The sequence below is a fragment of the Rhea pennata genome, chromosome 12 (assembly GCF_028389875.1).
Source record: "Rhea pennata isolate bPtePen1 chromosome 12, bPtePen1.pri, whole genome shotgun sequence".
NCBI lineage: Eukaryota > Metazoa > Chordata > Aves > Rheiformes > Rheidae > Rhea > Rhea pennata.
Genome location: NC_084674.1, coordinates 22,559,499 through 22,585,253, shown reverse-complemented (window position 1 = coordinate 22,585,253; position 25,755 = coordinate 22,559,499). Strand labels below are relative to the sequence as shown.

The window sequence follows — 25,755 nt, the reverse complement described above, 5'->3', positions numbered from 1 at the left end:
ACAGAAGCACTAGGAGAAGGACTGTGGATAGGCATTTTCCTCTGAAGGGAGAGAGGGCCAAAAAGGAAGTCAGAGAAGTCTCCAGCCCCCATGAAATACGGGCTTAGCCGGCACTGTCCTTTTCCCAGGGTGCTTTTCCACTTGCAGTAAGGTAAGGTCCATGCTAGCAGCCCAAAAGGTACCTTGCAGGAGCACGTTCCTGGGCAGTGATGCTCTCCCTTTCCTCCTCATTCTCACGTGGAGCTCTCCAGCCCTGGCGTCCCGCACTGGCACCTCTGGGACACCTTACAGACACCCCGGGACACGGGCTCACGGGCACGAGCTGCTCTCCCCGCCGGGGACGAAGCGGATCCGCGCGGCGGCAGAGGAGGGGGGCGGCCTCGCGCTCCCCCTTTCCCTTGCGGGTCGGCAGTCAGGCTAGCGCTCCGCGAGGCGGCCTGGCCCACCGACGGGCCGCCGTGGCCGAGCCTGCTGTCTGCCGGGTTTCGGCTGCAGGCTGCTGGGGTAGTAAGAGCCCTGGGATCGACTGTCTCGGAGATTATTACAGGATGAGAGGCTTCGCTGCTTTACAGTGTTTACTGAAGATTTCTATTCCCCGGGTGGGTGCCGGGGGGGCCGTGCACTGGGCCGGCAGCGGGCGAGAGCGGCGTGCTATAGCTGAGCTCGCCCTCCGCAGCAGGTAGTGCCCTCCCCGGAGCGGCTGCCGCTGGGCCGGAGCGGCCCGTAGGCGCCTCGGCGAGCCCCGCTGCCGCGCCGCGGGTCGGGCGTCCGTCCGGAGGCGCCTCCCGGCCCCGCTGCAGCCAACCCGCCGCGCGCCCGAGCGCAGGCGAGGCGAGGCGAGGCCGCGTTCGCTGACGGCAGTCGTTCAGCCCGTCCCGGTGCGCCGGCCGTGGAGGGGAGGCTCTGCGCCCTGCTCGGTCCTTCGGCCCGAAGAGGAAGAGCTGCAAAGCCACGTCGTGGGAGGCCGTTCTGCCTGGACTTTGGATTGCTTGGCTTTGTCTAGTTTGCTTGGGTTTTGCCTTCTTGTTTTAACCTTTTACCTGTGTTTTTTCACTTTTGGTGGAGAACTTGGGTGATAAGATGCTGCGTGAGCCTCTCTGGCCCTGTACCGAAGGGCTGTTTTAATCTTCAGCGCAGATCTCTCCTTCCAGCTGTTTGCTCAGGCGCTTGAGGTTAATACACTTCATGCCGGTCTGGAAGGCGCCGAGATGAAGGTGATAAAGGAAGAGCAGAAGGGAGTTAAACGGCGGCTTAACAGGAACAGCTCTCGGAGGCCGAAGCCGCCAGAACAAGCAGCCCTGGGCGCGCGCAGCCCGCTGGGTTTCGGCTCTTCGGCGTCCGCGTCGTCCCCGGGCCTCCTCCTCAGCGGCGGAGGAGCTGCACGCTTCGCTTGGCTCGGCGGGTGCGCCGTGGGAGAGGTTCGGCCCGCGGACGTGCAGGCTTCTCCGGGGCCACGGGGCCACCCAGCAGGACCTGCCTGACCGTGGAGGAGGCTGGTGGGAACCACGCTGGCAGGAGGTCCCCCACGAGTGCCTTCGGCTAACACAGCCGTAGGCCTGCTTAGGTAGGGAAGTAACACCCTCAGCTCTGACCATCTGAGGCAGTCTGCTTTTCCTCGCATAGGTAACGTGCTACCTGTGACACTGAGGTCCAAGTGCAGCCTGACAGAGACCCGGCGGTGCTGCACGCGTGGGCTGCGCGTGCACGCATGGGCCATGCAGCGCGTGTGCTCCGTGTGCAGCCGTTCCTCTTCTCCTGCTGCCTTGACTCAGCCGAACGAGGTCCTCAGGCTGGACCGTGGTCTGGAGCTTCGTCCTTGGTGCTGGCTCGCCGTCCTTACTGCGCTCCCCCTCTTCGCTTTGAGTGGACGCGTTAGGGCCACCGTCCTGTTCTCGCTGTGCCTCTGGCTGGAGTGGCGGTGCTGCAGCCTGCCCCTGCTCACCATCCCGTGTCCCACCTCTGACTCCTTGGCCTTCCCCCTGCAGGTGCCAGGCTCCTGGAGCAGCACCCCCAGGGGCCATCCGCAGAGGCGTGGGCCACTTTATTGCCCTGGCCGTACGCCCGAGGGAGGCTTGGGACACGGAGAGGTGGCAGTCCCTGCTGCTCTGCAGAGCTGGCTGGCCTTCTGCTGCGGCGAGTTTGCCGTAATCCTGCGTTATAAATGCAGCCTTGGCCTTTGGTCTCCCTGGGCAGCTCTCTGGGCTCTGCTCGGCTGCCTCTGGAGTTAAATCCACTGCTCTGACGTGAGTCGGGAACATCCAGGGCACGTCTATTTGCTGTGTGGGGGCTGCGAAGAGAGATCGAGCGAGGTGGTGGGCGCTCCTCCCTTGGGAGGGCTCCGCGTGAGGAATTGGAGCCGTGCCGGAGGGACCGCGGGGGCAGCGGGAGGGAAGGGGCGACCGCAGGAGGGGCAGTGGGCGGGGGGGGGGACGGCGAGCAGGGCGGCCGGGGTGCAGGAGGGAGATGCGAGGGGCGGATGAACCCTTCTGCTTTCACCCTGCTCCCGGGGGCTCCGGAAGAGATGGAGGCAAGCGGCAGGTCCGAGCGGTCCTCCCCCTCCTCCGCGCGGCCCGCCGAGGGGGAGCGGAAGAGCAGGCCATCTCGTCCGGCTCTCGCCCTTCCTCCCCGCCGGCCCCGCTCCGGCGAGGCTTGCGGGAGCGGGGGCCGAGCCGCGGGGCCGTGCGGCCGCGCCGGCCGGCGCGTTGGCCCCCGCCTGCCCGTTCTGAGCCAGCGCCTTCCCCTAATCCCGGCCGAGCTAGCGCTGCGAGCAGCGCTCGCGATGGATCTGCGCGGGCGAGGAGCGAGACGGAGGGGAGCAGCGCGCGGAATAAGAACGAGGCCGAGGCGCGATAAAGCCCGTGCGCCGGCGCCTCTCCCCCCGGGCTGCCCCTGCAGCCGGCAGCTGGCGGGATTTCGGGAAACCAATCCGCTGCAAATCTCCTCCTGGCCTTTTATGACCTGCGGAGTCATTTCCATCCAGTATTTTCAGACTCTAAATCTCCTGCGCTTAGCCCTCGGTGACTTCTTGGGAAAAGATTGTGCTCCTTAAAGTGCTAAGGTCAGGGAAGTCCCTGCACAGTGGTGCGCTGGAAATTTTGCCCCCTCTTTTGGCGCAGTTGGGAGATGCTTCAAACCAGTGCATTATTTTTGGTAATTCCTATAATTAGTCTTTCGTTGCTTTCAAACCATGCAGCAGAATTGGATGTCCGGGCCCATTTCTGGAGCATGTTTCCCCTTGCCCACTTCTGGACCTCTTGGTCTCTCTGCTGTGTGTCTGCAGGGTAGGGCTGAAGTCAGAATCCCCCAAAAGTGACCTCCACCTGGGAGGCTTTGGAGGCTGCCTCTCCTTGGTTGTCCCGCAGGTGGAACAAGAGCTGGCTGGACGTGAACAGGGAGACTCTTACTGGGATCCTCCAAGCCCAGCACCGTCTATAGCAGCCTCATCTGGCAGGTGGAAGTTTGGGATATAGCGGTGGGCTGGGCAACGCTACCGGGCCCCGTGCTGCCAGGACGAGCTCCAGGTCCAGGTACCTGTCCACGGGCTCTGCGGTCCTTCAGGATGTCCTTCCCTTCTCCACTGCGTTACTGTGTTGGGAGGCAGCTCCTTGCCCTGGCGCTGGAGGTGCTGAGCAAGGCCAGGGCAGTGCAGCTCCCCGGCACGGCCACCTCCCGGGCATCTCACAGTCTCTGCATGCCGCACACCTTGAGATGGACTGATTAATCTGTAACACTAAAAATAATGGTTTAATCGTTATTAAGGATTGGAAATAATCCTTGAGCTGTATTGATCACGATAACATTATTCATGATGGACTCATTTGGCGTGAACGTGGACATCCCGTAGAGCAGCATGCGGCTCTTGGCAGACCAGCCACCTTCTCCAATGGGAAGGACATACAGGGAACGCCCTGGTGAGGCAGGTTACCTGGGCACCTTCCTTCCCCAAGAGTGCTTCAGGTCCTGCTGGGGAGTAAAACTGCCCCAAACAGCTCTGCAGGGCTGAGCAGCACCTCAGCTGCGCAGCTGGGTGGAGCTGGATGGAGCTCCAGGCCCGGACTGACCATGGCAGAACGACAGAAGGGACACGCTGTCGGGGTAGCAGCATCGCTAGCAAGTCGGGGCCAGTGCGAACATGGAAATCAGGATGAGAGTGGAAATAAGAGAGCTGACTTGCAGGTAGAGGCTGAGGCAAAGCTGCAGGAGGCAGCGGGATGGGCACTGCTGGGGCTGTCCCGTGCCATCAGTCTTTGATCGAACCTGTTCTGCTTGCCAAGGCCTGGGCAGCGTGGGATTGCATGGGAGAGAGTTATGGAGCAGATGGGACTGTGTAGGTCAGGCTGGGGGTTTGCTGTCCCTTGTCCCATCTCTGACAGCAGTTAGAGAAGGAAAGCCCGTAAGATCAGTACATCCTATGAACTTCCTGAGCTGCTGGCAGTTGTATTTAGGAGCTTCTAAACCTAGAGGTTGCACCTCCACTCTCATGTTTAATAGGACCAGGTGGATTTGCCAGAGCCATTTGTACTTCATTGTACGTAACATCTTGCACCTCTTTCCTTTCTGCTTCAAATCTGCTACTTAAGAAGACTTTCATTTGAGGTCTTCTGCTTATTGTGCTATGAAAAGTGGACGATAATCATGTCCTGTAGTCCCTCTTTGTGCCAGCTGTGATTTCATAGCTCCCCAGCACGTCCTTCTCAGTTTGTTTCTCGGTGTTAGAGCTCTCATTTAGCTAGTCCTTGCTTGGAGGGCAGCAATGTTTTCACTTGACCTTGTTTTTTTCCTTGTCCAGCTATCAGCCATCCCTTCTGTGCCAGTAGCTTGTCTCTGGACAGGGTCTAGGCTTTCCTGGGGAGGCAGTTAGTGATGGACCATCCTCTGCCAGGCTGCAGCAGCTCTTCAGAGCACGTTCTGCCCTCCAGCGATTTTTACTGCTCTTAGGGCAGATTCTTGCAGAGTGGTGAACCATGAACAGCTTCTTACAGCAGGTTGGTCCTTTCACATCATCATGAGTGTATCTCCCAGGAATTTAGTTGGATATTGTCCTGTTCTTGTACAAAACCAAAGCGAACTTTGGGAAGTGTGGGGTGAGCATAGTTAGAGCAACATGGCCCTGTGTGAGGATGGAGGCATGACTTTGAGCCTGCCGTCATGGCCAGCACTGCTACATGTCCTTCGCAGCAGGGAAAAGCATTACGATGTTTGCACACCATCAAAACTATAAACATTAAATTTTTAATGTTGGCCATTTTACAATCTAATAAATTTAATAGCGTAAACTGGCTACGGATAAGTGTATGCTGGGAATGGGAAGATTTCAGGCCACAAGAGCAACAGGGCTGTCGAACAGCCTCCTAACAGGGCAAAAAAACCTGCAGAAGTTTGAGTAGCAGTTTGGTGATTTGTGGGAAGGTTTATAAATGCGGCTGTCAGGGGCAAACCCCTGCAGCAGCAAGCTCGGCATTTCTGAGTCTTGAGCCTTTATCACATCAGTCGATGTTCTTCTTAAAACTCCCGAGCTGCGCGGCGCGTCAGGATGAGCGCGAGTCGTTTCCCTGCCCGCCACGCAGGCTGCCTCCAGCCTCTCGGCCCGCTGGGCTCTCTTCCTCCTGCTGCGTCCTTGCAAGCTCCTGGCTGCAGGAGTAAGTTCCTTGTGGTTTGTGTGTGCAGCATCCAGCTCGCCAGCGCTTTCGTGGAGCTCCTTGGTAGTTGCGTGGCCTGGGCAGTAGACTAATGCTAAGTTAGCAGTCTCAAAAAAGGTGGCATGAGCTACATGCTGTGGCTGTGAAGTGGGTCTCTTTTTGTTCTTGAGTACATTTTGGATCAGATGAGCCCAGGCTTTCCTCCTTCCCCATCATCTGCAGCCTGTGGAAGTGCAGAGAGGACTCGGAAGCCCAGGCTGGTAGGACCCTGCTAGCATCATGCCTGTTGCCTCCAGCGGTCAGCGAGAGCCTCGCAGCCCCAGCAAGGGGGCACTGGGAGGACATCCATCGCTTCTCAGCAAGCGTGTGACAGCGAGAGTATTTCCGTGCCGGGGAGCCGGCTGGAGGCGGCCCGGGCTCGACTCCTGCGCGCAGCATTAGCACGCGCAGGACCGCCTGCGCTCCACGCGCGGCTCCCGTTAGCTGCGGCTCGGCGCTTAGCGCTTTGTCAAATCGCACCGCAGGGTTTCGGGCTGGGTATTCGCAAAACGAGGAACGGAGAATGAAGGGGAGATTGCGAGAACGCTGTGTTAAGTGATTTGTCCAGCGTCACAGAAATTCAGGGAGAGAAGAAGGGAGAAAATCCCGTTTTCTGGAGTGGTATTCAATTGCGTTGTGATCGCTCCTTCTCGCCCCGCGGCTCGCTGCGGACTCATCGCTCGCAGCCCGCGCGGGCGCCCGGGAACGGCCCGCAGAGCCGCGGCGAGGACGGGAAGGACGGGCTCGGCGGCGCGGGCAGGAGCCGGGGTCGTCTCCGGAGGTGGGGGTCCAGCAGCAGCGGCAGAGCCGTCGCGGGCCGCGGAGCCCCGAGCCGTGCCCAGCTGCGGCTCCCCCCTGCCCTGCTCCCCGGAACTGGAATGTGCCGTTTAGCCAGAAAGAACATCTGGATTTGTTGATGGGTTTTTTTTAAGCCAAAGTTTTGTCCAGATTGACTTTAATAAATTGACATTTACCAGCGGAAAAATATATTCCGTTGAAGTGGCTTTACCGGCTCCAGCAGTCACTTATTGCACCATTTGCAACACTCCAGGCACTTCACGCAAGGCAATGAATAGTTAAAGATGTCCATAAATCATGCCGGGGCCCATGATAAACAAACATGCTCTTATCAAGTATAGAAAAATGCATATTTCATCACTGCTGCCTTAAATGTGACTCGGAATAAATGCTCTCCTTTAATCAGCCATCTGAGTATATAAACAGAGCTCAAAAGCTTCTGGGAACGAGATGCAGAATTTGGGCCGCAGCTTTTATAGTCGGGTGCGTCCAGGCCAGCTGGACGTCGCGGGGGCAGGGGGTAGCAGCGCGCCGCGTATTGCCCCTGATGGCAGCGCGCACGAGCCCCCGCGCTGAGTCGCACGGGAAAATCGCGGTTGCGTGGCGGTTCTTCTCAGCTGCGTATTCTCTCTAATCCTCTTCTCCCAGCAACCGGCGCGGTGAGTATTTGACTTCGACACGCAGTCGCTGGCTTACTGATCTCTCCCTTTGGATGCTAGCCGTTGAGAGGAAGCACTTTGATTTTGAAATCTAGATAAAAGGAAAGATTAAACGAGGAAGTTTCTGCAAATCTGCGCTGAGTTTATATGGTGATGGAATATGCTTTTCCTTACATCTGATAAGAATAAACTGCGTTCACCGTGTGGGCAGGGGAAGATTTATGAGGTCTTTCACTGCTTGTTGCCTTACTTTCAAGCACCTGCACTTTGCCGTGGTGCTCTGCATCACGCAGCGCTTTCCGCCCTGGCGCCGGTGCCTCCGCGCTGCGGGTGCTGGGCGCCGCCGCACGCGCCCCGTTCCGTCGCCGGAGTCGTCTCCTGAGGGGGCGTCGCAGGCAGAGGAGGGCAGGAAGAGGGGGGCAAAAGGGGCCCTTCGGAGCGCGCACCGCCCCATGAAGACCCGCGGGCTGGGGTCTGGCTCGGCTGCTGCTGTTGGTGAGCTCGGTGGGGTTTGCGGGGAGGTTTTCAAGTCCCAGGCTGGCTTCTCTCTTGTAGGTCCTGGTTATCCGCAGGAGGGTGAGGTCTTGGTCCCAGTCCTCCAAACCAGCGCTACCTATGCTTGTCCCCTTTGGCTCGACGGGCTGGGATAGCTTAGACCTGACTGAGCTCAAGCGGCAGCGGTCCCTTTGGAGATGCTTGCTTGCTCTGAGAAAGGCGGAGGCAAGCAAAGAGAAATCCCAGCCCCGTGTGCCTGGCAACTCGCCCGCCCGGGGAGAGACGGAGGAGAAGCGGGCAATGCTCGCCTTGCACCGGAGCACGGCGCGTTTCCTGGGCTCACCCTCGCTCTCTCGCTTTCTTTGCAGAGACTGGCCACCGCGGCGGAGAAGTTCCAGAAGGCTCACCACTGGCAGGACAACATCAAGGTAAGGCTCTGGGCGCTCACCCTCGCTCTCGAATCCCTCCGAGCTGAACTCCCTCCTGGGAGCTGCCCGGCGCGTTTGACTCTCCGGGACGCTGTCGCTGGAGGTGCGTCCCCTGCACAGCGTGAAGTGCCGTGTCCCTTCGCTACTTGCCGCTTGCTTTGCTCCCCCGCGGTGTGATTTCGAGAGCGAGCGTTGTCCGTGCCGCGCGTCTCAGAGCCAGCACGTGCGCCCTGCTCCCCGTCTCCCCGGGCCCTAATGAAGGCGAACGAAGCAATTTTAAGCTCGTTTCCAGCGTCGCCTGTGTCTGCGCGAGCTCTAACAAGAGCAGGCAGAAGGCAGAAGGTGAAGGTCGCGCTGGCGGTGAAACGCTTTGGGTTTGAGCTCCGGGGAGGGTTTTGCATTCTGGCCGCCTTCGGAGACAAGGTCACGGGGCTGGCCCTCGGGAGAGCTGCGCCGGGCGCGGAGCGGGGCCCCGGGTTCGCTGACGGCAGCCGGCGCGCGCGCTCACGCGCCGGCGCTGTCCCTGGCACCTGACAGCAATTCCAATCGGTGCCGTTTCAGGGGGAAGGAGTAATCTCGGCTGGGAGAGGGAAGATGTTGTTTTAATGATTGCATTTGACTTTGTAATTATGGCAGTGATAACGCTCAGCAGGAATCTGAAGCATTCTGCCTGGAAATGCTCTCAAATTATAACAGTAACACAAAAGGAAGGAAAGATTGTTTTCCTTCCAGTGCAAATGGAGTCTACAGTAAGAAAACCTCCCGAGCAACCCAGCCCTTCGCGGATGCCAGGCCAGCTCCTGCCCCTCGCGTGGGGAAGCCCCCACCCGAGTGATCCAGCAGCCCTGCGAGGGCCAGCGCAGAGAAAGCCCTGCCGCCTGCCAGAAGTGCGTTTCTGCTGTCTTTGAGGCATGTCCGGCTGCAGATGTGATCTTCTCGGGGTGAATCGACAGTGTAGGTAGCTCGGTACGCATGGAGTTCACAGTCCCCTGCGGTGAAGCCTCCCCTGGGCAACGGCCGTCTCCTCTGCCCTTGCTAGATCGTGTTCTGCTGGCCTCCAAGACGGCGGCATGGTTTGCAGGTTGAGCCCTGCATAAGAGATGCTATTCCTCTTCCTGGAGACAACATGTTGAGTGACCACACGCAAATCCATTGCCTTGCCCCGTTCCTCCCCCACATACAGTGTTATTTTGTTTGGAGAGGACCGTCCGTGGCAAGCCCTATGCTCGCTACCCGACGGCGTTGTGCTGGAGGAAGAGCTTCTGTTTCCTTTATTTTGCAAAGGAGTTGTATCCTGCAGACACTTGAAAATGCTGACTTTCCAGGGGCCTCTGGGGAGAGAGTCTCGTTAGCTGGGCACACATTGGATTCACGCAGTCACTGGGGTTGTGCCAGGCCGGCTGGATGAGCAGAGTCCTTGGCACAGCCGCTCAGCAGAGCTGCAGACAGCAGAGCACGGCGAGCAACTGGTGGCAGGACTGCGGGAGAGCAGCTCGGAGAAATCGTCAGAGGAGCAGGACAGCAGTGGGCAAGAAGAAAGGAAGATGAAAGGCAAACTGGACAGCATTAGGCAGCTGGAGGGGGCAGCCACATGCAATATTGTTCACCTGGTCTTTATTAGCAGAAACATCTCCGCTCCCAAAAGGCGAGGTGTCCCCGCTGGCTGTCGTGTTCAGGAGACAGAACCATCAGTGCTAAAAGTCCGACAGACCTTTCTGCAAGAGAGTATTGCTGAATTACTGTCACTTCTTTTCTGAAGACCTGAGGCGGAGACATTAAGAGGATAACGAGGTTTGCATAGCAGACGGATCGCGTGCACAGGCAGGTGCAAAACACTGGTTGCTTCACCAAGGCCTGGAATGGCTTGTTTTTGCTCTCGCTGCAGCTTTATCCCTCACTTGCCGTATCTCCAGGGAAAGCACCAGCCAAGGTTCTCCTCTTGCTAACTTCTGATCTCTGTCCCAGCTGGCCACCAACACCCACTGCTGTGGGGGATGGTGAGGACCTGCGAAGAGAGCGGACCCCTAGGGTCAGGGCCACCCAAGCAAGCCTGCAGGCTGCGGCCAGGAGCAGCTTCATGAGAGCCACAGCCAAGTGCATCTGCTCACAGGTTCTCACCTCCATCGCTAGTGTCAGGGTGTGATTTGTACGCCCTCAGGGGTCAGCGGTCCAACAGAGCTCAGTGGAACCAGGAGCTGGGGAAGAAAATCTCTCCAGAGCCTTTGGGTACATTAGCTGTGTGGTTTGTGCTTGGGTTTTAGCCCAGATTTACTCGCATCTTACAGAGAAGTATCTGACTTGAATTCGAGATACTTCAGGTTTAGTCTGGGTGGGTGCTCTGTGTTTGCATTTGCCATTTAATGTGTTTTCTTTGGTGCCGTTTGACTAGAAGTCTGTCTGGCTCCTTGTTTATCCCCTAGAAGTAGAGCCCACTAAATTCCTGATGGCATTTAGTGAATCACAGCATCAGAGGACAGCTGAGGTTGGAAGGGAGCTCTGGAGATCATCTAGTCCAACCCCCCTGCTCAAGCAGGGTCACTTGGAACGTGTTGCCCCGGAAGCCGGTGTCCCACGTTTCGTGCTGCCTGCTGCAGCCTGGAGAGGGTGCAGGCTCTGACTCTCCCATCGCCCCAGGATCCTGCTCCCTCGCTCCCTTTGGAACGGTCACCCTTGTGCTTCGTTTCAGGTTATCTTCTCGCTACGTCCAGTTCTTCCACGTGTCTAGATTTTGTTAGTTGACTGGCAGCATGCGTTTGGGAGGGGGCAGAGCATTCTGGAGGGAGTCTGGTGGAGGAGCCATGCCGCCTGGAGGATTTCACATTTCTCCTTTCAGCCTCGTTGCAGCAGAAGGAAATAATACCGAAACATCTGTAGCGCGTGGAGCCCGGCACCTGGCTCCTCTGCAGCTGGTCCAGGGAGCACCCAGCTACCGCACGCACGAAGGCGTTGGAGCATCCCATCAGCAAGGATCGTCTGGGGAGACGCAGGCACGGAGCTGCCGCGCGCACGTCGGGGCGCGCTCGGCTGAGCAGGACGCTTGGAGCTCCGGGGCTGGGTGCCGTCGGGAAGAGCGTGGGCACCGGGCCCCTCTCGCCGGCACGAGGTCCCTGCGTTTCGCTTCAGCTCCCCGCGGGGGACCGGCGCCGGCTCCTGCTGCAGAGCCCCCTCCTCGGCCCCCGAAGGCTCCGTCTCCGCACAGAGCCTTCTCCTGCGCCGAGAACCGTGGTCGAACCCGAGCCGTGGCCGGCGCCGGCGCTGAGGAGCTCCTGGCTCCTTCTGCCGTTCGCAGCACAGACCTTTCCGCGGTGTTTTTTAGCGGCTCTGTTTGCAACCGCTTAATCGAGGTAATTAGGAACGAGTCACCCAGAAACGACGCGCGGCGCCGCGGAGCTCGCCGCCGTTTTGCCGGGACGGAGCGGGACGCCTGACGGGCGGCGCGGCTCTCCGCCGCGCACCTTATTCCCCCGCCGCGGGGAGGCGGGAGCGAGGTCGGCCCGCCGCGCGCGCCCGGGCGCCTGCGCTGCAGCTCTTCCTTCCTTCCCTTCTCCCCCCACCCTTCTTTTTTTTTTTTTTTTTTAACCAAGCGACTTGTTAATTTTGGCCGTGGCTCTCCCTTCCTCTCCCAGCGTGTCATTTTATAACCTCAAGCTGGAGTTTATGACAGATTGCACTGAGTGCGGTTATTTTTGTGTTTCCATCTGAATGCGCGACGGCAGATGCTGAGTGTTTGCAATGCATTAGTGCTAATGGCAGGACCATTAAACATTAGAGTCGCTCGCTGCAGATGGGTTGCTATGGAGGTTCAGGGGAAAATGAAACAAGAGCAGGAGTGGAAACGGCTGCGAGGCTGTTTGCAGCAATCAGGCGGGCCTGAGCTCTGCGCGGAAAGTTTCTTTTTTGCTAGCTGTCGCTGGGCTTTTTGGTTTGCCGAGCCGCGCGCCGGCGGTTCCTCCTTCCCTGCGGGGCCTGATTGCGGCGACGTTCTCCGAGCGACCTTCAGCCGCCCCAGCCGCGCCGCGCCGCCTCTTCCCCCAGCCCAGCCCCGGGGCTTTTTGCGACCGTCCTTCCTCGCGGCTTGCGAACGAGCCGGCGGGGCCGCCGCGAGCCGGGCGCGTGCCGGTGGGCGCATCGGCCCCGCCGCGGAAACGGCGCTGGCGGCGCTTTGCGCGGGCATCCGGAGCTCGCTGCCCGAGCTGTGCGTCCCTTTAAGGGACGCTTAGATGCTGCGGAGAGCCATTCCCGCATTTATGTGCGCTTGGCAGGATTATATAAATTGCCTTTAAAAGTTGACTTCTTTATAAGCCATTTTCTGCTTCATAAAATGTTTATTACTGTTGTTTTTCTCCCGGTTCGTCTTCCTCCCTGCGTTTTCCATCGCTGCGCCGAAAAGGGCTCCGCTCTCCCGGCCCTGCTGCTCCCGCGCCTCCCGCGGCGCCGTCTCCTGCGTGGCTTCGCCCGGCAGCGAAACGCGAGGCGCGCGTGCCCGGGGGAGGCGGGGGCCCGGGGCGCCTCCGCGGAGGGCGAGCGCCCGCTCCTCGTCCCCGCTCCGTTTCTCTCCTCCCTTAATTACAGACCGTACTTATCGCCCGAGAACAGAAAGATTGCCGCCGTAACCTTGCGCTCGCCCTTGCAGAGGGTTTACCTAAAAACTTAGAAAATAAAATCAAATACTCTAATTTGCAGTCGTCTTGCCATTTCAAACCCAGTTTTCATTACAGCACAGAAAGTGCATTGAAGCTGTGTTTATAACCCCCTTTTAGATAACAAATCACATTTTCTTTCGGCTGGCGAGTGTGTAGAATTGATATATTTTTTTTTCAGTTTAATGGGTTTGTGTGTTCAGGAATGATCTCCATCAACTGAGAGTCTTTATTGTGTTTGATATAATGTCAGCTTTCATTACACTCCGAGAATTACTGTGTTAAGGCACCAACCTTGCTGTAGAACCATTCTGGCCGAAAGTAGAACAAGAAAATCATTCACCAGAAAGCGCACGTCTTTGCCGCGCGCTCTTAAAAGCAAATGGCACGCGTCCCGGAGGCTCCTTCTCCCCGCCGTCCCTTTGGCGAGGAGCAGGGGAGCCTCGGCAGTCCCCTGGGCGCGCCAGCTCGGCCCGGGGGCTGCCGGCTCTGCGCCCGTGCCGGGTGACCGAGGATGGTCGCCTCTGCTTAAGCTGCGGTGCCGCGCGGCGCGCAGGCGCTTGCGAGCCCGACAGGGCGGCTGTGTTTTAACGTCGGGGCCAAACAGCAGCAGCGGCGGCGGCTTCCGTCTTTGCCGTTTCCCCGTCAGGGCTGGGGCAAGAACGCCTCGAAAGGGCACGAGCGAGCCGGGAGCGCGCGTTCGGCCCTCGCGCGAGCCGACCCGCGGAGCCCTGCGCGAGCTCTGGCGTCCTGCTTAGACCTCGCAAGCGGAGGGCTGGCTCTAACGTCCTGGGAGGACATTCGCCCCGCGACCTTCTCCAGGAGCCGGAGGCAAATGGGCGGAGGGAGAGCCGAAGCCAGCAGCGACGTCCTGCGAGGTAACAGTTCGGATGGCTGCGCCTTGTAGCCCTTCGGGGACTTGGCTCGTCGTCCGTGGGTTTATCCGGTGCCGTTGTGACCGTGCTTCCCGTGTTCGGCCTTCGCATCCCCCCGCGGCAGGGAGTGCCGCGGTTTGCAGAGGCGTTGGAGCAACAACCACCTTCGGGCTGTTGTGCAGCCGCTGCGCGAGAGCGTTACTGGTATCCACTGGCTCGCGCTGGGAAGAACCCCTGAATCATCCCCTCTCTCCACCTGGCGCGCACGCTGGCACGCGTCTCGCGTATGGTGCTTGTAGGACTGGAAGACCTTTAGGTGTATGTTCACGCAGTCTGAGACTGCCAGCCTTGCCAAGTCAGACGGGATTCGGTGGAGCTGGCTGATGAGGACCTGTCCCGAAACACGGCCGTCCTTCTCCTCCGGACACGGTTCGATTTGGAGCCAGCAGCAGAAACACTGCGCGTCCCGTTCCTTGCGTCCCTCAGCCTCCCAGTCCTGACTGAGAAGCTCCTGGTGCTTCGGGCGATGCGGGAGCTGCAGCCGAAGAGGTGATGCCGCCGTGTCTGCCCACTGCCGCGTCGGGGGCTCACTCGGAGCGGTGTAAAGCTGTCTTGCATACGAAAGGTGCAGCTATAAGCAAATTCTGTTGCTATTTCTGTGTGCCTAATGGTTCAGGGACATGAAAAACTCCCTAAATATTTACTGCCCGTTATAAATGCTGATGGCAGTGGAAAGATCTGCTCATGAGCAGACTAGATTACGCTTTGCAGGCGTGCCAGCACCCATTTCCTCCCTTCACCCGCTGGGCAGCTTTGTCATTGAGCGGCTGGCGTGTCTGGTGTGCCCAGCTCGGGCAGAGAGCTCCGTCCCAGGTTCAGGAAGGCCACATTGCCCACGGAGCTGAGCAGGCACAAGTCCCGGTCACCTGGCTTGTTCTCCTTTTCACACGTGGTGGGCTGGGGCCAGCGTGCTTTCCAAGCGAGATTTGCCCCACTCTGACTCAAAGTCCAGCAACGTTTAATGGATGGAAAATAGCCAGGTGCTGACTTGGGATCTGTCTCTAGCCTGTGACATGGATTGTCGTCCCTGCTACCATTCGAGTTCCTCCTAATTGCCTCTCAGGTAAACTGAATTGAAGAAGCTGAATTGAAGCTGAATTTGGCTCTTCCGGAGCCAATTAAATCTTGGAAGAGATTTTGTGGCCACAGGGGTCATCCACGCTGCTTTGAGAAATGAAACCCACAACTGCAGGGTTGAGATGGACCAAAATCAATGCAGTGCAGCAGTAGCTGTCTGCAAAATCTCATTCAGGAGCTGCAGTGTCCCTAGGGCACGCGATTAGCAGAATGACCCATACAAGATGCCGGAGGGATATTCTGCGGAGGACGAGAGAGCCATGGGAGAAGGATTAGCTGGCTCGTGTGATCTTGCAGAAAGGCTATGGAGTGAGATGCAGTCCAAGCCCGCCGTGGGGCTCAGGATTAGCACAGGTGTGCGAAGGCGCGAACCACGCTTATACTCTCTGCTGATGAGCTGACAGTGCTACTGGCTTTATTTTTTCGTAGCAAACTATAGGATGCCTGATTGCATCTCCGTGTATATCTGCATCAACCAGACATTAACTCTGCTGGGGGGTGCCAGAAACTCTGCTACTTGGCTGGAGAACCGATTGAGCCCTTGACAGCATGCTGCATTAGGAAGGAGCTAAAGAAACTCCACTGTTGCGCCAAAAACTCCTAATCTCTGTTCCTGCGGTACCAGTCTTTCCTGCAAGCAGAGCCACCTGGCTCCTTTCCGTGCCGAGGAAGCTGCAGTTGCTCTCCACTTCGTGACCAAGCCTGTTGGGTAGCCGCAGCCAGCCTGGGGATCTGCTGCGGCTATAGTGCTCGCTAGAAGACCTGCGTTTCCTCGGCACAACTGATCATGAGACTGACACGACTGGCTTTTGTCCCGCGTGTTACATCTGGCATCCCGTGCATGCTCGGTCCTCTGAGCAGCCATATCCGTTGGATGGGGCTACGGAAGGCCTGGAGGCTGTGGTGCTTGCCCGCTCCGTTTGCCTGAGGAGCCCTGCTTGGTCTTCAGCTGCCTCCTAGGGCTGCTCCTAGTCACAGGCTTGACCCGTTCTCCAGAAAATGTTCACACTGTAAGAGAGAAGGATCCCTTTGGCTCCATCACAGTCTCGTGAGCTTAGTCTTGGAGTTCAGCCTCACTTCCCAAGGCAGACTGCACCTCAAACAGCAGGCATGTGTGGAGGAGAATAAACTAAGGATCTGCCCTGCTGCGGTCAGGGGGGATTCGGGACTGATTTTTGTGGGAATAAGACTAGATCTAAAGAGCGACACAGTTTGTGGGAGCACCCCTCCAAGGACCCTGGGTGCTGGGGTTGACTGAGGTTTCCTCAGGCTGTGGAGCCGTAAACGGAAAGGTGAGATTTCAGAGTTGTCACCGTGGATTTGCAAGCGATGGTCCGGTATCAGTCATCGCCCCTCTATCGCAGTCGTGTCACGTGTGTGTTGCAGCTGTACGGGCTGGGAGAAGGAGCTGTCCCCAGCCCTGTGTCTGAGGTTTATGCATACGGCGTGTGCTACCAACATCTTCCTGGACCTCTGTAAAGACAAGCCTGGAGATGTTTGCCTGAAGGACGCAGGTGCTCACAGGGAGGCACTGGTGGGTGCCTTGTTGATATTGCTCACCAGAAACCCTTGCTGAGCCCATCAAGATGGGCACAGGGCCTGCACAGACAGACAGACAGCTTGCAGACAAGCCACAGCATCCTTTCGAGAAGGCTTTTCGGGGCTGGGCAAAGCTGGGCGTGCGTGATGCGTGTCAGCCGGCCAGTGTGATGTGATTTGATTGCCACCGTGTTGGACTGTTTGACTCAGAGGTTTCGGCCAGCTCCCCTCCATCCTGACGTCGCAAGGCTTGAGAGAGGATGTCCGAGCACTGACCTTTCTAACGTTATTTTTAGTTTCCGTCACTGTTTTAGGGGGGAAAGGACCTATTTTTATGCTCTTGGAGGCTGGGGAGAAGAACGTGTGCTGGGTGGCAAGGAGGGGGGTCCCTTCACCACTGAACTGCAGTGCGAGCTCCTTGCACGCAGAAGGCTTTCCGATGCCTTTCCTCGTCCTTGGCTTTTTAGAGTTCGGACTTCCTTTCCCAATTAGCAGCCAGGGATTTCCCTCCACAGGTCTCTTGCTGAAACAGGATCCACACTTGAGCAACCAGGAAGGAGTCAGGTTGCAGCTCTCAAGAAACTCGCAGACTGGTTTTAATTAATTAGCTGTTAACTTGGCGTATTAGTGTAAAATCTCCAAAGGACTGGAGGAAAGGATGGAGCTGTGGGAATAGGAGCACCGGGGCTGTTTGGGAAGACACAAGGGGGGCAAATAGGTACATGGTCTTGGGGAAAACGCTGGGACCTGCCAGAGGTGCTCTGCCCTGTTCTCCATTGCTGAGCTCTGGGCTGAAACATCACAGATTTGGGAGCTAGAGGATTCCCTTCTGCAGGCTCCTGGGCTCAGCAGGGCATTGGGTTGCTCCTCTTCTGCCAGAAGTCATGCTCTTGTGGGATGGGGGAGCGGATGGGTTGCACGTTTCTAGCTCTTCAGTGTTGCTCAGGTCCCCAGGACCTCCCATGCTCAGCGGAGATGGACAAAATGCAGCTAGGCATGTGGCATTCCTGGAGTTTCCTGGAGCCTGATCGAGGAGGTCCTACCCAGGTGAAGCCCCAGCTGAGGGCCGTCGGGGTGGCCCCAAGGCAGTCGGTGCAGGCACTGTGGTCACTGGTAGCAGCTTTGCTAGAGAAGGGCTGGGTGATGGCGTTGTCTTTCCTGGCTTTTGCAGATTACTCCGTGACTGCACTTACTTCCCAAAGTAATTTTCCTGTAACCTGCACTGAGGGTTTAGAAGACTAAAATAATCCTGTGCTTATCCCGTAATGATATGGCACTTGCAATGCTCTTACACAGATGCTGTTTGGCAATTACAGGGTAAGGAAATGGGCAGCGGTTAACACATTACTGAGGAGCAGTTACCCACTGTCCATCTCTCCTTCACCAAATTAAAACCACCAAGTGCTTTCTCGTAGCATCATTTGTAAGGGAAGGGGGTAATGTTTGTAGGTAATGTTGAAATCAACATCAACATCTTCACCCACTTGTTTTTTTCATTCTAAAAACTCTAGAAACAGGAGTGAGATGTGCACGGAGAGTGTGCCTGATTTAACGTGGGCCAGAGGAGAGGAAGAGAGGATGCAAGCGAAGAGGATGAGCGTGGTTTATAAAACCAGAAGTATTAGGGAGAGGAAGTTGCCTGGCTCCCTGTTTCCTCTCTGGAGACCCTCTAGATGTTCTCCAGGTGCTTTTAGAGGGCACTGGATTTGGGCTTTAAGAATAAGGCTGGTTGTTTGGCGTTCACGTCGGATGGGCGTCATCATCAGATGGGCCATCTGGGAGAGCGCCACGGGGACCAGGATGTACCCTCGGTAGGCAGCGGGAGACACGGGACGAGGCAGCGTACGGAGGAGACGCTGTGTTTTTCAGTCCGAGCAGCTCCTCCGCGGCTTTCTGCGTCGGAACTGCCTGAGCGGCTTTGGAAGGGAGCCGGGAGCTGGAGCACGAGGGACGCTGGTGCGGTGAGCACCTCGCCGGGCTGAGCCGCAAGGCGCCTGCAGGGACGGGATCCCGCAGCAGCGGGTGGGCAAGGCAAGACTGCGGGCAAGCCGGAGACGGAGGAGTTGGCCAGGGAGGAGGAGATATGCCAGAGCAGGGAGCCTGCCGCCGGCCCAGCCGAAGCGCTGGTCCAAAGCTGGACCTTCTCCTGAAGGTCCCAGGGAGCCCTGGCCTGCCTCCAGGACGAGGTCCCTTCCCCCGCGGTGGGGACGGCGTGGGGCCAGGCCGTGCTCCCAGCCGCCTGGCCACCCAGCCCGGCCTCCCACCGTCACCGCCTCGATGGGAGCGGACCCGGCCAAGGAGAGCTCGGCTTCTCCGAGGAGTCGAGGGGAGATAAAACGCTCTAGAAGGCACCTTCTGGATGGCTGCTGTTAGTCACACCGGCTCCTGATTAAAGATCATTAAACATGAAACGAGCTCGTTTGCGTTACGGGTCTCCCGGGGTTCCGTTAATCACAAAGTGCAGCTGGCCACGGCCCCGGGGAGCCGGCGGTGCCGGCGAGGGGCAGAGGCGGGCGCCGGTTTTCCCCCCCGCCCCGCGTTGCCGTAAACCCCTCGGCACCTCACAACGAATCGCAGCTAGTGAACGAGCACGTTCCTGTAACGACTAGGCTTTTCAGTAGCAGAAAGTGGAAGATGCTGCGTTGATTTTTTCCCCCCCGCCTTTATTTTTCTTTTGCCTCCCCCTTTCGGCGCTTCGTTCTCGCGGGAGTTAGAGGCGGGAGGAAGAGGATGGTGGCAGCGCCTTCAAGGTGTTGGCGGGGTTGCTCGCTCTCGTCTTTAAGTAACCGTGGTAGCAATCATCCTAAAAAGGTGTCCGCGTGGCCCCAGCCGCGTGCCCGGCGCGGCGTGGGGATGGGGGGCTGCGGGGGCTCCCCAGCCGTGCGCAGCGCTAACTCCGCTCTCCCTTTGCTCCACAGGAGGAAGACATCGAGTACTACGACTCCAAGGCCGACACCGAATACGTGAGTACCGGCCCCAGCGGCAGGCGGGTGGGCCAGTCGCTCTGCTGGCCTCCGGCACGTCCCCCCTTCGGGGACGGGGTGGGGGGGGGGAAAAAACCTAGCAAAATGGTCTGCGTCCTAGCGCAAGCATTTGTGGGTTGCAGGAGGGAGGGCGTTCCCTGTTAATGCCCTCGCTGCTTCCCAGAGAAATCCCGGATAATTTAATTCTAGCCAAAATAACAGATTGAAAAGATGGTGATGATGAAATAAAAAAAAAAAAAAAAAAAAAAAGGGGGGAGGAAGATGATACCGGAACGTTTGAATTGAGCCAAACGGCAGGCTCGCCATGTTCTCCCTGCGGAGCTCCGGTTTTTGTGTTTAAACGGAGCGGGATGCAGCTGAAGTGAAGGCCCCTTCGCTGGGGCCGCGCTAACGTTCCCGAGCCCCGGGGTTTTTTCATTGCGAAACGCAGATACGCGCCAGCTGAGAGCACGCACGAGCTCCGGGTGAGTCCGGCAGCTTCGGATGCGCGAAAGGCACCGAAAAGCGGGTAGGAAGAGCCGGAGCGTTTCGGTTCGGTCACCGTCCAACCGGAGCGTGCCAAAAGCGGCGCGACGGAGACGGAGGCCGGCCGAGGCGCGGGCGGTACCGCGCACGGCGGGCTGCGAGCGGCACCTCGCCGCCCCCCGCCGCGGCCCGGGCCCCCCTCCGCGGCACGGCGCGGCGCTTGGGGGGCGGGAAGAGCCCGCCGGGGCTGCCGGCTCGCCGTCCCGGCCATGCAGAGCAGAGGGAGGAGGAGGAGGAGGAGGGAGGCGGGGGAAGAAAAGAAAAAAGCCCCTAAATGTCAGCAGCAGATGAAGGGTGTTGGGAAATTTAATCTTCCAACTTTCGCAACCAATGTGACATTTGGATTTCCTTCCGATAAGCTATCAGCCCGAGAACTTTCTTTTTCCTTTTTTCTTTCTTTTTTCTTTTTTTTTTTTTCCTTCTTTTTCTTCTTCTCTCCTCTGGCTGGTAATTTAAAAATAAATGGGCTAGAAAGATCTCTAAACAGTACCTTTGGCAAAGATTAAAAAAAGAGGGGGGGGGATAGGGGAGCAGGCTAGCGGGGGAGACGGATCGTTCTTTATAACCCGCGCCGCGGCGGCGAAGGCAGGACCGCGGCTGGAGGAGGCACCGCCTCGCTCCCGGCGCTAAATCCCGGCGCTGGGCTCGGCGTCGACCCACGGAGCCGGCCCGAATGCGGACGTGCCGGGGGCCGGGTACTTGCCAGGAGCCTGGGAGCTTCCAGGAAAGCTTCTGGGTGAAGCGGATTTCGGGAGATTCGCAGGAAATCGCGGTGACCGGCAGCGCAGCCGTTAAAACACGGAAGGCGGCAAAGGCGCTCGGCTCGCGATGGCTTCTTGCTGATGCGATAAATACATATGATATCGTATCTTACCGCGCTATGGTTTCCAGTGGATTTATGTATCTCAAGTAACATTCAGATACGTGTGTTGTGACATGTAGAACATAAAATACGTATTTTGAAGCACCTTAGAAATGTAGTGGCGGGAGAGGCTACAGAGTCTGGCCGGGGAGCTAACAAGATGCTCCTTCCCTTGAACCGCTGCAAAGCCGGGAGAACACGGACGGTTTCCCCCCCGTGTTTGCTCTGTATAAATTCAATGCAGAAGGCGGTCGTCTGGCCTTATGGCTGCGGGCAGCAGAGCCGCGGTGCCGGCGTGAGGTTGTTACCTCCGCCACCGCCACCTCCGCCACCACCTCCTCCACCACCACCTCCGCCACCAGGACCTCCACCACCATCACCACCACCACCTACTCCTCCTCCACCACCTCCTCCCCCCCGCATCACCACCACCACCACCTCCTCCCCCCCGCATCACCACCACCACCACCTCCTCCTCCACCACCTCTGCCACCACCACCACCTCCTCCTCCACCACCTCCTCCTCCTCCTCCACCACCACCTCCACCACCCGCACCCCCTCCACCACCCCCAAGGCACGCGGTCTGCATGGAGCCGGAAAAACGAGGCGGGCAGGGGGCATTTGCATCCGGGCAGCCCCCCCGAGCGCGCGGGCTGGCGCTCGAGGGGGATAAACGGGGCTGGGGCAGCGTCGGCTCTGCCGGTGGGTCCGCTCGCCGGAGAGGCGTCAGGGATGCGTGCAGCGGCCCACGCGTGGACAGCTGCCGATCCGTCTCCGAGATCTATGCGCGTGCCTCTCCCTGAACGAAAGCAGCCAGACAGCGCCGACCCTCGGGGAATACAGATTAGCCGCTCGCCGATGGGGGATGTAACGGAGCAATGACGAACGGGGGGTCGGTAACTGCAACGTAGTGGGTGCAGCTTGGGTGAAGGAGGGAGCAAACGTTACAACGTAGGGGAATAGCCGGCAGGCAGAAGACCTCACCCCGGGTGGTTGACGGGCGAGCCGATAGCCGGGTCGGGAGACCGCGGGCGCCGAGCACGCGAGGCTTCATCCTTTGGAAAGGCCTCGCTGGGGTTCGGACTTTTCTTCGCGGGGCGTTTTCCAGGTGATTTCTGCGGCGCTCTCCGTCCGCTGTCGTTTTTCTCGGGCTCGAGGGCGATTCGCTCGCTGTCCGGGCAGCTCGGCCCGCTCCGCGCTTCCTCCCCGCGCACGGCCGCGGGCCCGTTTGCCCCCCGGCCGGCCGCCGCGGGAGCCGAGGAGCCGCCGCCGGGGCGCCAGCGCCGCGCGGAAGCGAGCGGAGCGCCTTCCAGCGCCGGCAGTGGGGGATTTGCCATCGCTCCGCCGTAATTAAATATTGTTTGCCTTGCTTATTGACAGAGCGCTAAGCTGCACTCCGTTTTAATTTGTTCTTTGATAGTTGCCTTTCGCTGCTAATTGATTTTCAAGGCTTTTTTTTTTTTTTTTTGCTGGATTTTTTTTTGTCCGATTTAATACCTGCCGTGCCACCAAAAACAGCGCGGCAAGGTTACCGTCCCCGCTGACCGCCCGCCTCCGCTCCCTCCCCAGGACGACCCCGACGGGGAGGAGATCGAGAGGGAGAAGTCCAACTCCCTGAAGCTCGAGTTCACCGACGACGCCAACTTCAAGACCAAGGTTAACTACTCGTACGCCGCCGTGCAGATCCCGACGGACATCTACAAAGGCTGTGAGTGCCCCCGGCCGCGCTCGCCGCGGGCTCCCGGGCGGCGCTGCCAGTCCCGCTCCTGCCCCTTTTTTGTTTTATTTAGCGGCGTTTTCCGCGCCGAAGCGCTGCCCGGAGTCGTTCCTGGCGCGTCCGCGCCCGGAGCCGCCTCGGTGGAGCGATTTCACCGCGCCAGCATCAGTCGATTAGAAATTGCAATTAGTTTTATTACCCAGCTAGCGCAGGCCAAGCAGCTAATGAAGCAAATCATGAGAGTGGAGCGGGGGAGGCCGAGCAGGGCAGGCTGCGCGGGATGAAATATTCATCATTTCCAAGCCCCCCCCCCCCCCGCTGCTCTTCAGGCGACACGGTCGCTGCCGCCCTGCCAGCGCCCCGTAAATCACCGCGCTCGGCCGTGGAGCAAAAGCGGAGCAGGGCTGAACTTGCTGCGGGGCCTCGCAGCCCCTCGGCGCTTGCACCGGCCAGGCCGGGCACCGAGCCCCTTCCCAGCCGGAGCAGCGTGTGTGTGCACAGGGAAGGTATAGGGCTGCATTGGTGCACGGGGAGCGTGTAGGACCTGCAGTCCTGCACAGGGAGGGTATAGAGCCGTGTGCGTGCACAGGGAAGGTATAGGGCTGCATTGGTGCATGGGGAGCGTGTAGGACCTGCAGTCCTGCACAGGGAGGGTATAGAGCCGTGTGCGTGCACAGGGAAGGTATAGGGCTGCATTGGTGCACGGGGAGCGTGTAGGACCTGCAGTCCTGCACAGGGAGGGTACAGAGCCGTGTGCGTGCACAGGGAGGGTGTAGGGCTGCATTGGTGCACGGGGAGCGTGTACGACCTGCAGTCCCGCACAGGGAAGGTATAGGGCTGCATTTGTGCGCAGGGAGCGTGTACGACCTGCAGTCCCGCACAGGGAAGGTATAGGGCTGCATTTGTGCACGGGGAGCGTGTACGACCTGCAGTCCCGCACAGGGAAGGTATAGGGCTGCATTTGTGCACGGGGAGCATGTACGACCTGCAGTCCCGCACAGGGAGGGTATAGGGCTGCATTTGTGCACGGGGAGCGTGTACGACCTGCAGTCCTGCACAGGGAGGGTATAGGGCTGCATTTGTGCACGGGGAGCGTGTACGACCTGCAGTCCCGCACAGGGAGGGTATAGGGCTGCATTTGTGCACGGGGAGCATGTACGACCTGCAGTCCCGCACAGGGAGGGTATAGGGCTGCATTTGTGCACGGGGAGCATGTACGACCTGCAGTCCCGCACAGGGAGGGTATAGGGCTGCATTTGTGCACGGGGAGCGTGTACGACCTGCAGTCCCGCACAGGGAGGGTATAGGGCTGCATTTGTGCACGGGGAGCATGTACGACCTGCAGTCCTGCACAGGGAGGGTATAGGGCTGCATTTGTGCACGGGGAGCATGTACGACCTGCAGTCCTGCACAGGGAGGGTATAGGGCTGCATTTGTGCACGGGGAGCGTGTACGACCTGCAGTCCTGCACAGGGAGGGTATAGGGCTGCATTTGTGCACGGGGAGCGTGTACGACCTGCAGTCCCGCACAGGGAGGGTATAGGGCTGCATTTGTGCACGGGGAGCATGTACGACCTGCAGTCCTGCACAGGGAGGGTATAGGGCTGCATTTGTGCACGGGGAGCGTGTACGACCTGCAGTCCTGCACAGGGAGGGTATAGGGCTGCATTTGTGCACGGGGAGCGTGTACGACCTGCAGTCCCGCACAGGGAGGGTATAGGGCTGCATTTGTGCACGGGGAGCATGTACGACCTGCAGTCCCGCACAGGGAGGGTATAGGGCTGCATTTGTGCACGGGGAGCATGTACGACCTGCAGTCCCGCACAGGGAGGGTATAGGGCTGCATTTGTGCACGGGGAGCATGTACGACCTGCAGTCCCGCACAGGGAGGGTATAGGGCTGCATTTGTGCACGGGGAGCGTGTACGACCTGCAGTCCTGCACAGGGAGGGTATAGGGCTGCATTTGTGCACGGGGAGCGTGTACGACCTGCAGTCCCGCACAGGGAGGGTATAGGGCTGCATTTGTGCACGGGGAGCATGTACGACCTGCAGTCCTGCACAGGGAGGGTATAGGGCTGCATTTGTGCACGGGGAGCATGTACGACCTGCAGTCCCGCACAGGGAGGGTATAGGGCTGCATTTGTGCACGGGGAGCATGTACGACCTGCAGTCCTGCACAGGGAGGGTATAGGGCTGCATTTGTGCACGGGGAGCGTGTAGGACCTGCAGTCCCGCACAGGGAGGGTATAGGGCTGCATTTGTGCACGGGGAGCATGTACGACCTGCAGTCCCGCACAGGGAAGGTATAGGGCTGCATTTGTGCACGGGGAGCGTGTAGGACCTGCAGTCCCGCACAGGGAGGGTATAGAGCCGTGTGCGTGCACAGGGAAGGTATAGGGCTGCATTGGTGCACGGGGAGCATACAGGACCTGCAGTCCCGCACAGGGAAAGTATAGGGCTGCCTCCTGGCCTCTGCTCTCTGCAGAAAACCCAGAACGCAGCCTTTGACGGGGCCAAACAAGAAATCCTAGTACACGTGCAGATAACGTAACTCCGGGCGCGCTGCTCTGAGCAGCGGCTCCGGAGGGCCTGGCGCAGTAAACTGCTGTTCGAAGGCGCTTCTGTCCAGGAGCAGGAGAAAATCTCCCTCGACGGATGGCGCCCGGGATGCAGTGCTCTGCGCGCGAGCCCGCCGACCGCCGTTTGGGCTCCTGGGGACGGGTCGGGACGGGACGGGACGGGACGGGGGGGACGCGCTGCGCCCTTGCCGCCGCTGCCGCCTGGGGCGCCGGCGCCCACCCGCCGGCTCGCTCTCTCGCAGCCACCGTGATCCTCAACGAGCTGAACTGGACCCAGGCCCTGGAGGACGTCTTCATCGAGAACCGGAAGGAGGATCCCTCCCTGCTCTGGCAGGTCTTCGGCAGCGCCACCGGCGTCACCCGCTACTACCCGGGTGCGTGGCGGCCGGCGCCACGCCGGGGATGGGGAGGGGGGGGTCCCGCCGGCCTCGGCCCGCAGCCGCCCCGCTCACCGGCTCCCCTCCGCCCGCAGCCACGCCGTGGAGAGCGCCCAACAAGATTGATCTCTACGACGTGCGCCGGAGGCCGTGGTGAGCGCCCCGGCGCCGGGCCGCCTCGGGGTGGGGCGGGTGGGGGGGCGGAAAGGCGGCCCCGGCGGGACGGCGCGCGGCCGCCGAGGGCTTCGCCCGCCCCGTCTCCTCGGCCCCCTCCTCGCGCCCTTGCCGGGTCTGGGAGCAGCCAGCTCTGTCCAACTTTCATTTCACACATCGTTGGCGTTGGAAAATGGAGACAGTAACACAGGCAGGGGCATCCAAGCCGCAGCTTTCCTCTCCCGCTCCCCTCCCCGCTCCCCAGCGCCGGGGAGACGGAGGGGAGGGGGGAGGCAGACAAATCCCG

General features: G+C 59.3%; 1 protein-coding gene across 2 annotated transcripts in view; it reads left to right on the top strand.

The window, feature by feature from the left end:
- Positions 1 to 25,755, top strand: part of CACNA2D2 (calcium voltage-gated channel auxiliary subunit alpha2delta 2) — a 210,010-nt gene that overhangs the window by 170,888 nt on the left and 13,367 nt on the right. For both annotated transcript variants that reach the window (XM_062586057.1, XM_062586056.1), the window contains exons 4-8: positions 7,999 to 8,058; positions 19,168 to 19,212; positions 22,191 to 22,329; positions 25,161 to 25,292; positions 25,391 to 25,448. In XM_062586057.1, coding sequence (XP_062442041.1) covers positions 7,999 to 8,058; positions 19,168 to 19,212; positions 22,191 to 22,329; positions 25,161 to 25,292; positions 25,391 to 25,448 — 434 coding nt within the window. The remainder of the gene's footprint in view (positions 1 to 7,998; positions 8,059 to 19,167; positions 19,213 to 22,190; positions 22,330 to 25,160; positions 25,293 to 25,390; positions 25,449 to 25,755) is intronic.